Source organism: Haliotis asinina, chromosome 11 (assembly GCF_037392515.1).
Source record: "Haliotis asinina isolate JCU_RB_2024 chromosome 11, JCU_Hal_asi_v2, whole genome shotgun sequence".
In the NCBI taxonomy this organism is placed as follows: domain Eukaryota; kingdom Metazoa; phylum Mollusca; class Gastropoda; order Lepetellida; family Haliotidae; genus Haliotis; species Haliotis asinina.
In genome coordinates this window covers 216,807-228,655 of record NC_090290.1, presented here as the reverse complement: position 1 = coordinate 228,655, position 11,849 = coordinate 216,807, and the positions used below count along the sequence as shown (strand labels likewise).

The following is an 11,849-nucleotide window of genomic DNA, read 5'->3' as shown; positions in this document are numbered from 1 at the left end:
TATTTTAAAAAATATCTCTACAAAAAAAAGTATGTTCATGAGTATCATAACACAAATTTCAACTCATTTTGACTTAATTCCGTTAATTTAGAGCGATTTTAAAAAATCTCGCCCATGGGCAAGAATATTGCCTTTTACTCCAAATATATCTTTCCAAAGCAAGTATAGATCAAACTGCTCATGTCTTGACCACATTTTCCGGCTGGAAAATGATATAAGATTAGCCCAAGTCAAGAAAGAGTACCTAGCTGCTGTCTTCCTAGACTTCAGCAAAGCATTTGACATGGTATGGCACGATGGACCTTAAACTAGAGAATGTTGGTGTACAAGGGAAAATGGCAAATTATGTTCAAAGTTTTCTGCAAGAAAGGTTGATACCAGTCCTCCTCGGGGGCCACCTGTCTCAGCGACACAGGTTAGATAACGGCACTCCGCAAGGAAGCATTATCAGTCCCACGCTATTCAGTATCATGATTGATGACAGCTACACCAGCACCTCTAAGTTTGCCGATGACGGGGCTGTATGGGTCAGACATCGAGAGCTATCCAAGATCCAGGCTCAACTCCGGGAAGCTCTTGATAGGGTGGAAAAATGGTGTGACAAATGGGGTTTCACTATCTCACCTGAGAAAATGGTAGGAGTGGTTTTCAAGCGTAAGGGTTGCCGTGTAAGCCACACACCCTGTCTAAAACTCAAGGGCAAAGAGGTCAAAGGACAAGGTATGATAGAGGCCCTTATTGGCCCACAACATGTCTTGATTATCAAAATTTTACAACACGATAATTTTAGCATAAAAGGAGCTAAATTAATTGTTGAAGTTACCTCCAATTGCATTTTTATGTTTCTAGTGTTGTTAGTTTTCCTCTTTGAAGACCTCAAAGTTAACATATTTTACAATATCTTCTAGAAACCTACATTTTCTGATTTTCAGAGTGATAGAAAAGTGTGAGCAAAAGCGTGACCCATCCCAATTTTTTCAGCACGTATGAAGCGAGTAAATTAGAATGTACACCTAAAAAATTGTGGTGGGTCACGCTTTTGCTCACATCAAAATCTTTAAAAAAGTACATTTTTTTGGTTTATGAAATTGCCCCATACAACATCTCAAAAAATAAACATTGACATAAACTAACATCTTTAAAAACAATCCATCACATTTACACATCTGTGCCATGATACATTATATTTTGAATGGTTTTGCGCTTTAAAATACACATATCAAACATCGTTATTAAAATTTTCAGTATCATATTAGGCACTCACAAGGCAGATTTATGAGAGGAAAACATTGGTGTTTGGTTGATGGTCTCTGCTAGAAAAGTAAGAAGATGTCTGAAGATTTTCAAAATATGATCAAGCAGTTCTGTAAAGGTGAAAATCTTTGTTATTATGTAAGAATTTGATCATAGTTTTTCTATAATCATCTGTGTATCAGACACCTTTGAGTCACCTGTCACTGTCATTACCCGTACGGTTTTACCTTATAAGATCTTATAAGATTCTTATAAGATTCTTATAAGAAGACGAATTCTTATAAGATTCTTATAAGAAATAACTGGGAATAAGAAACTTATAAGAAATGAAAATGGTGTTTCTTATAAGAATCTTACTCATTTCTTAGCGACAAAAATTTCTTATAAGATTTTTTCATCTTTTTCTTACTTAGTATGAGAAACTTATAAGAAGTAAAATTTTCATTTTTTTACAAAATTTATTCTCTGATATCTACAACAAACAAAATGTACATGGAACAGAACATGATCGACAAATTTGTTCTTCTAAAACTACATAATTGTAAAGGGTTTTGCAGTTACATTGAAGTCATAATCCTTTCAAAACATTTTGTGTAATTGATAAATATTACAATTACATTGGTTTAACATTAAATTGGTTGATGAAATGTCTAAGACAATAATTGTGTTTGACTGACACTGTAAAATAACATCCAAAATAGTCATTCTTTACAAACTATTTCAATCATAATAGATTTATTGCCCTGAAAAACCAAAACAGAAATTACAGAGTACTGAAAATAAAAGACAGTTTTTCCATTGTAGAACTCAAAGAAAACATTTAATGCCAAATTAAGTTGAACTTAAAAGGAACATTGTTAAAAATATTGTAAAACAGTAAAAATACATGCACATCCCAAAGTAGAACAATATGAATAACTGGATGGTATCATGAATATAATCCAGAATAAGATAGGCAATAAAAAACATGATTCAAGCACTACCAACAATAATCCCAAACGCAAAAGAAAATTCAAACTTCATAGGTTTAAGATTCATAAATTGTAACTTGTACAATCATAACAGTTCTTGCAATGTTTGAAATGATTGACTTTTTATGAGATCGGAATCAAAACTTAAAGGTGGTGTATTAAAAATGATAAACTAAAACTTTAATCTTTTTCCAAAACATTTGGTACATTACACAAAAAAGCAGAATCAGAATCATGAACTTTGACAAACACACACTTCCGTTTCAAAGCTTTCAGATTCACAGCAATTATTTTCTTGTCATTAGTGGACTTCACTTCCTTGATGTAACTGACACCCATGTAGTTATCACTCACTTCTAAACACCTAATCATGGCTAAGTTTCTTGTCACACAGACACAGCTGCTGAGATCCTCACACCGACACACAGGTGAAACTTGCAGGAAAGTTTCTATTATGCCGTACATATGTGATGAATTACTTTCATAGAGCACAGTACAACTATTTCTCAGAAGTACACGCCTGTATGCCTCTGAGAAGTACACATCTCCATCAACTTTAACTCGCTTAAAAGTCACAAGCCTTTCAAAAGGACTTAACACGCTTTCCTTCACAGCTTGAGCATACTCTGGTGACAACTGTTTTAGGAATTTTGTTGCTCCAATGAGATAAATGCCAGGATCTAACATAGTACCTTTGTATTTTGATTTGCTTTTCAGCCTACAATAGAGATCATATGCCACACTATTCTTCTCTATGGCAGGAATCAACTCAGGCATTTTCTGTATAACTGCAACGGCATGAGCTATCTGTTTATCAATATGCTGTGTTCCATTAAATAACTTCAACAAAAAACCATTTGCATCTTCAAAGGGAAAGCATGAAAAGCACCACAAAGGACCTAAATTCAGAACATTATCAGGCAAGTGCAGAAGCTGGTGTACATTAAGAGTCATCACTGATTCCCCATACATCACTGGAAACATTGCAACAAATCTAGCCAGCAGTATCTTGCTGTGGCGGATATCTGAAGGTTTAATGGAATCCTGCAATAGTAAGAAAATACTTTCTGATAAAAGCAAAAAATGTCTGTAGTACTCTGGCATAAGAATATCATGCATAATTGTTGGAGCATAAAATAACAACCAGTATTTCCATTCAGATGCCTTCCAGTAATCTGAGTCCATTAAAGATCTGGGCAGTCTTGACATGTAGTTGGGAGGTTTTATTTGGAGCAGTCGTCTATTAACTTTATCTATGAAGCCAGCAACACTAAACACTTGACAATTATGCTTACTAGCAAACCACAGTGAATGCATAAGTTTAGTTACACCAAGAAGTACTCCATGCATATAATCAATGCCAGTTCCATGTACAAAACTGAAAAATGTGAGGTAGGAAAACCACGAGGGCCCTTTGATGCCATTTACTGGCACCTTTAATCGTACCGCATCAAGAGCATCTCTAGTCACTGAGTTGTCTGATCTAGCTGGTCCATCCAAACAATCCATGTTTGGAGGGAAGACTCTTGTATGGCCTTTTCCTACTTTAACAACCTTTCCTGTCTGAAGACACTTTACGCATGATGACTGTCCATTGTATTGATTCATGGCACAAACACATGCTCTAGCAGGAAGATCACAGGTGCTTGCTATCAGTATAGCTCTACACTCCACTTCTCCATCTGGTGTGCAAGCCACAAAGCCTTGTTCCAAACCTTTCAACGTTTTCATGAAAGGTGTCAGAAATCCTGTCATTGATGGTTTTTTGGCACCATACCAAATCCCAGCTAATACCATATTTTCTGGCATTCTCCTCTCTGCATAAGGCAGTTCATTTATCATTAAGTAAATTGGCCACAAACTGGTTTTGGAGCTTCTAAATGGTTTAGCACCATCTGTATTAAAAGTCAATGTCAAATCATACACTGACTTCAGTATCCCATCGGCAACCAATTTCTTGTATTGTAAACCATCACAGATATCTTCAACTGTATCTTCATCTCTCTTGCGACTTCTTGATTTATGTACTAAACTGGTGATGAACCCTGGGCGTTTGAACATAGATTGCAGTTGAGATTCTATTGGAATTTCAATGAAGCCAGACACACTTCCTTCTTCATTTAGTTTCTTGGAACATAGCGGATTCTGACATGTGTCCATTTCTATGGATGTTTCAATGCCAAGCAAACAAAATGAACAGTACTTATGGAAAATCAGTGGATGGTTAACATTGTGAAAATATTTCTTGAAAGAATAAAGTGTAGTTGGAAGACAGTGTCCTGCCGTACAGTGCAAAGCAAGCAGATGCAACAACTCTGTTATCCCATCTGATGTTAGTGAATGTCTTGTTGCAAAGGCCAGAATCAGTAGTATGCTGACAGATAAAGTTATCTGTGCACCCTTGTAAATATAACTATTGAAGTCAGACTCTACACCGAAATTCTCATCCTCACTGTTTGGGCAATCCTCTTCTGACAGTTCATCATCAATAATACCAAATCCATCACTTGAACACGTCGAATGAAAGCTGTCATCATTCTGTGGGATTTCTTGCATGTCATCATCATCACTGAAAAAATAAAGAACAGGATATGAATAGATTTTTGTATCTTCACTACATATCAGTTATCCCTCATGAACTGCAGGCATTAGGACGATAATCTTATTGGGTAAGTGATAGTTTTCTTCTTATAAATATGCTTCAGTGATGGAAATTGATGTTTTCAAATCGGTCCACTTCATCAATTTCTGGCTACATCATTATTGTTGCTGCATCACCTACCAATGACCAATGATGATGCTTTGATGACACCATAAGTCATTTGTTATTTTTAACAGAGGACAGAGTGAATATTCAGTCTCTTTTGGCATAAATAAGAAAATGAAGAACCCAAGTAAATCGCATTTTTAAGTGAACAAGTGTGCTTTTAAGAAATATCAAGTTATATAGACTGAAATACAAAAATGAAATGAATTATTTTTTTTTTCAGAATAGGTTGACTACTTCTCCTTTTTCTCAATAGCAGATTTCTCAAATTTCTTTGGACAAGTTGAAGATTGAAATAAAGTTTGAATTCACACCTGTTGTACTTCATTTCCTGAAAATCCTGAATCTTGCTTGCAATTTCATCTGGCACATGTGACTGTTGTCCTGATGTGGAATTACTTTGCAACAGAGTTGCTTCTCCAATATCATCTTCAATGTCAGCTGAGTCAGCAGAATGACTACTTGTTGCATGGTAGCTAGGCTGATTCATATCATTATCTGCAGATGACTCGCCCTCATCTTCAAATAACCCTGATTCAGACCCTGTTTGCTGGCTCTTTGTGTTATCAACAGCATCAGGAGAGCTTGGCAAATGAGAAATAATCTTGTTGTAACTTTCCATGAATGCTCTTTTGGAACTGGGTGGGACACCCTCTTTTCCAGTGTGCTCCTTGATATATCTTTTGTAAGACGTACTAACTCTCTTTCTTGGTGGGTCTGCCATTTCAAGTGATGTTTCTGAAAATAATCAATGTAATTTATTCAACCTTTGAGAAACTGAAAATCAAACATGTTTTATTAAATTTGAATTTAATGATTTTATTCCATATTTATTAATCACTAACAGACAGTAACTGAAAGAGTTATGCATGAAATCTAACTGCTTTGTGTCGATATGTATGCTACTTTTATCCATTAGTGATGAAAAAACAAACTGACACGATGACACTTCTGAAAATTGCTTAATTTCCGTTAGAATGTTTCATGTTTGTGGTCACCAGATATTGAACCCTTAATGTGAATTACTAATCATTTATGACAAATAAATTGAGCGTGTACTCGCGTGTGTAAATGACATTACGCATTTTGGTCGTACTATTGAACTTGACTATTTCAGCGAGCTATGAGCATCGATGTATGCCTTGACTCAGGAACACGATGTTTTAGATAGCTGAACTATTCTAAACTTCAAAGAATTGTAATATTCAATAAAGTGAAAATCATATCATAATTTAGAAATATAATACCGTGATCTTGTTACCATACCATTACTCATTTGGGACTGTCTTTCTCTTTCATTTAAAAATTCCATATCCGTCGTGAATCGTAAAATTCGGTAAAAGGACATCAAAATCTATCTATTATAACGCACAAATGCTTAAAACGAAGTATTGCTGCAATAAGACCAGTTAATTCAACAGCCTCTTACCTTTTTTGGGCTATTTTCTCTTGAAATCCAAAGTTGACCATTTACCAAATTGAACGACTCCCTTTCAGCTCCATTGGCGGGCGGCTTCCGTTTCATTTAATACGCATGCGCCAAAATGGGAATTCCAAAATGGTTCCGGGGTCGGAATGCAACAGTTGATTTCTAAATTTAATCGTATTGGAGGGGTAGGAAAATACTGAATTAAATATCGGTTTTGAAAAAAGAAAGATATAAAAAATATAACTGAATAATGAAACAACCAACCATTGAAGTTTGGTATTAACAAAAATAAACCATAAGCCTTCCTGGTTCCGATTCCTGAACATTTCCGATTCCATATGTGGAAATAACCAATGTTTCCATTTGGCGGTATTTTTCATTTCACCATTGTCTACGACCCCGCGAATTTCAACTACTCATCATTTACCATTCCCGATTCCAGTAATTTTCACGTCCTTTGTCAAACACTGAGCGATTTTGTTTCTTCGTGTACCATTCTTGACTCCTGATTTTGAAAATGGCAAAGACGTTCGATCGCCGTGTTGTGAGAACATACCACTTCGATAAATGTAAGTATCGAGGAATAATTTAATTGTCTAAAAGTTTTTTTTTCAGATAATGACCAAACACGTATCTTTGATATGACGAAAACACTATATGAAGACGATTCTGAGTATCTATTTCGCTAGTCGTCAACAAACTTTGTAACACTTTTTGTCGAAATTTAAAATGTGACAATTTCGTGGGTGGCGATGATTCTTCGTGTCCAATTCGAAGTTTGAACGTAAAATTACGTTTACCCTGCTGTCTCCAGTCCAGGGTATTTATATCCAGACGATTGCAGTTTGACATAACAAATAAAACCTTCCTAAAATGAGACTACAGTGACTGAGGGACTATTTGATTTATCAGCTCCATGATGGCGTAATTTAATGCCAGTTGAATGCCCCGAGTTAATTCGATTTCAATGTGACACCAGTTCATCTTTAAACAGTTGTTAAATCTCAGTACAATGATTTGTTTTGGGATTAATTTCTCAACACTTATTAGGTAACAATTGCAGTTAGTCAGTTTCATATGATCAGACTGTTTTAATAACTCAGATTTGCTTCAATAAATCTTAGATTTGATAATGATTTTACTTAATCATGGTAATATGTTACTTATAAAGACACACAGACATATTATATACTGATGCACCAGAGACTATTATAATTGGTCTAGTCTGTATAATTTCTAATATTGTCATTGGATTTTATTTGTTCAGATTTGAGTGACCGTGATACAGTGGTTTTAAACCTGTTATTTCAATTTATTAAAGTGAAATGGGCTGTTGTGAGATACTTCGATGGCCAGCTGAGTGGAGTCCTGAAGGGAACAGAAGTGGAAGATGAAGAGACAGGGTTGACTCTCCAAGAGGGCTACATGCAGGAAGGAGACTATTGCATGGCCAAGTGGCTTGACAAGAAAATGTACAAGGCCAAGATTCTCTTCATAGGATGTAAGTGTAATAATAAGAAACATTCATGATTGAAGTGAGAGTTTAAAGTTTGTAAGTCTGAGTTGTATTTTAAAGAGCAAGGTAACAACAACAGATTGGATCGATGAAACAGATTTTCACCTATGTTACATTTCATGATGTCTTTGAATGATACCATAAATAGAAGATACATCATGAATATCCGTATGTAATCATTATGTAACAACTCGTCTGAAACACATAGCACTTAGGCTGGGTCTAGCCTTAGTCCATGCCCAGTAGAAGATTAGTCCATTAGTTCATTCACAACATATTTTGATTTTCGATCACTATTTGAAAAGCATGATATTTAAAGAAGTGTTTCTTAGTTTGAAATATTTTAGAAATGGAAAATAAAAAGGAAAGAGATTATAGTTTCCAGTAGCTCCTTGGAGAGGTTACAAATTGTGAAGTTGACATTTGTTTTCCATGAAATCATTCCTGCATTGAAGTCAAATGTTTATCCTTTCAGCTGACAAAGAAGAAGCTGCAAAGCAGGCAACTCTGCTGAAGGTGGCCTATCCTGACAGGAAGCAGGAGAAGAAAGCAGATTCTGATAAGGAAGTAGAGACCAAAAAGAGAAAACTGGCCAATCCTAACAAAGCTACGGAACCTACAAAGGTATGCAATACTTTGAAAGAAGATAATCAAATAAAGAAGGAAAGAGGAATTGTTAATTGTAGGTTTCAGTTTAGTTAAAACCTAACATTGCTAAAACGATAATTGTTACTGTACACGTTCATGAAAAGGACTCTAAGAAAAATCAGCTCAACAAAACCCAAATGGGTATCTTGCATCACGAAGTCTAATTTGGATCTAATTGGGACTAGACATAAGAATGAATTTTGCCTAGAGTGACAGTGTGCATATAAAACCAAAGCAACTACAAGCGGTTACTTGATATAACTATCAATACTGACTAATGCTACTTAAACACTACTTATGGGCAGTTAACCAGTGATTGTGAAATTACAGAAATTAATGTAATTTACTGACAATTATTTACAAGCTCTTTATGGGTAAGTGTATTAAAAATGACCAGGGCCTATGGCAATTGAAAACAATAGTTGGAACAACTGTTATAAAACAAATTAAAACTCACTTTACTTATCGCAAAATATGATTGACAGCAAGACTGTTTCAAGGTGAAGAATTCTTGACACTATAAAGAGATATCATGATGTTTGTATGAAGTAATTTGAGTATTGTTTTATTGTTATATTGACTTAAGCTTTTATGGATATATTTAATTTTATTAAAAATAATATTTCAGAAAGCACCTAAGATTTCGGAAACAGAAAAGAAGGCCCAGATAAGAGCCCATGAGAAGATGGTGGAGGAGCTCTTGGTGGTGCAGTACGGCCATGGAGACCAGGTAGAGGAGTTGACAAGGAGCCTAGAGGAGAAAGACGTCATTATCAAGGAGAAGGAGCAAATCATCAAGGAAAAGGAGCAGGTTATAAAGGACAAAGAGCAGCTATTAAAGGACAAGGAAGAGGAACTTGCTGCCACGAAAGCTAGCCTGGCAAGACTGCAGGCAAGGACAGTTCAACCTTGTCCATGCAATGGTGATCTTGCATCCTCTTTGATGTCAGAATCAGTGCAGAGATTTATTAATCAGCTGGCTGGATTATGTCCAGTTAATCCAGCCACCGAAACTCTGCCGCAGCCAAGTACCTCCCCATCAATTCCCCGAACACCTGCTTTCTCCCCTCCTACGCAATCTAGGCTCATGTCTCCACCAGCGCCGCCGCCACCTTCCCCATCTTTATCACCTGTTTCACCTAGGACAAGTACTCTGCCATCACCCTCAACATGCGATGCTGATCTCGTTGACCTTGGCGGAGGGGTGATGCTAAAGAAAATTGTCCTGGACGCCTGCATTTCTTCTGCGAAGGGATCAACCTCCAAGCTCGTGAGAAATTTGCTTCATGCATTTTTTTCTGACCAGGAGCTTGGGGAATCCTCCGCAGAAGGGAAAGGGACGAAGGCTGCTTTGCCAACAAAGACAGTCGCAGCAATAAAAGGTAATTCTAATAGAGAACTTGAAAAATTGAACCAAACAAGTGTAAAAAAGCATATGAAAATATAGAATTGAACATCTCTGTACATTTTTTTAATAGATAAGTATTGTGACTATCATTCAAGTAAAAACTAGATTCATGAAAGTATCTTGAGCAGTATGTTTCTGTGGAAATGTTGAATTGTGTGTAGGTGTTAAAGTGAGTAATGTTGTGGTTTTGGATTTCATGTAGTTAAATTTTGTTCATTATTCAAAATTCATATTTATTACTTGAATACATCAAACAATGATCCCTTTTCTCCACTCGGTTATTTATTAATTATTTATTTTAATCATGTACACATAGATAAAAATCTTTTGTTAAACAATTCTAAATTTCAAGCTTCTTTTGAACTAGTTTTCAAATGAAATATTTTAACACTGGTGATATAAACATTGTCAAAATTGTACAACATAATACAGATAAATTGAAATGATTTAATCAATCTTTTCATTACAGGGTTCGTGTTATCAAAGAGCCCGAGGACAACTGAACGAGAGCTAGTTCAGATTATGAACTGCCAGTGTGCAGACTCAAGAAAGAAAATGAAAAATAGAGTGATCACTACAGACCTATAAGAGTCGTTTTAAAAAAATGCAGGAATTCTTGTCCCTGCTCAGTTACATAAATATTTTTTCAAATTTATTGCACTCTTTCAGCCCAAGAAGAAAGTTAAGGCATTATATTTGTATATCCATGTTTAATTGTGGACAAATGTGTTTTGATTTCTTATTCGTAACAGTCCTTAAAAGGGCGAAAATTGAGCTGTTTTCATTGTCCCTCAGTCAGGGTGTTGTTCGTTTTTCATCTCTGTTGATACAAATTCACTAAATTAGTTAACTTCGGGGTCTGATTTCCTGTGTATTAGCTGTTTAGTTCACACACATAAGGATTGAAAGATGTTTGACTTCATATTTTCTAAAATAAGACATGTTTTGTAGCTGTCCCTCAGATATTGTTCTTTCCCATAACGACTGTGTCAAATTTGAAATAATGTATGATCACTGATGCCAACATACCCAAACTTCTGCATGCTCTTTGGCACTTCCTGTGTTCTCATGATGACAAAAGTTCCAGATGTTCTGTTGACTGAGAGTTGTGGGGAAAGGACTTAAAATATTAGGACTTTGGGCATGTACTTATTAAGTGTCTTTCCTGTAACAATACTGTTGCACTGACATGTACAGTATTGCAAAATTTTGTTTCCATGATAGCATCCGAACTGTGAAACATTTGAAACTTGAAAAGTCCAATTTTTATGAGGGGGCATTAATTTTCCTCATAATGTAATTTGTGTTGATGTACTACATTCCTTAGCGTTCTTTCCTGTAATGCTAAGAATGGTAACTGTGGAAAGAAAACTCAGACATTTAAACAGGAACTAGGTATAATATAAACTTGTATCTTAATATATTATTAGTGTGAACCTGTCACACTTTTGGTTCAATATATTATTATGTTTATACAATGTGAAAAAGAGATGATAAGTTACATATTTGTCCTCAGACGATTACAGCAGAGAATGGTAATTGTTGCAGGAAAGAATATATTTGTCACTGTGATTATCATGTTCAAGGTTTTACTAACATCTTACCCCATGTAGGAGTAATCATTACACGAATATTATTCTCTAATGTATGTGTATGCAATTAACAGCATTTGCTGGATGTACAGACACTGAATGCAACCGTTACAGTAAAGAATTTATTCTGTTACTGTAAAGAACGCTTATGTTACCGTAGAGAAAAAACAGCAGTTCACAGAGAATTTTGGTATAAAATATGCATATGTCTTAATATGTTCTTAGGTGTAAGCCTGTGTAAACTCACACTTTTTGGTTCAGTAT

The 11,849-nt window shown here is 35.5% G+C and overlaps 1 protein-coding gene across 1 annotated transcript; it reads right to left on the bottom strand.

The window, feature by feature from the left end:
• Positions 1–2,391: 2,391 nt before the first annotated feature.
• LOC137256096 (uncharacterized) lies at positions 2,392–4,450 on the bottom strand. Its single transcript, XM_067793796.1, has one exon. The coding sequence runs from the start codon at positions 4,383–4,385 to the stop codon at positions 2,406–2,408; it is 1,980 nt and encodes a 659-aa protein (XP_067649897.1). The 5' UTR covers positions 4,386–4,450; the 3' UTR covers positions 2,392–2,405.
• Positions 4,451–11,849: the final 7,399 nt, after the last annotated feature.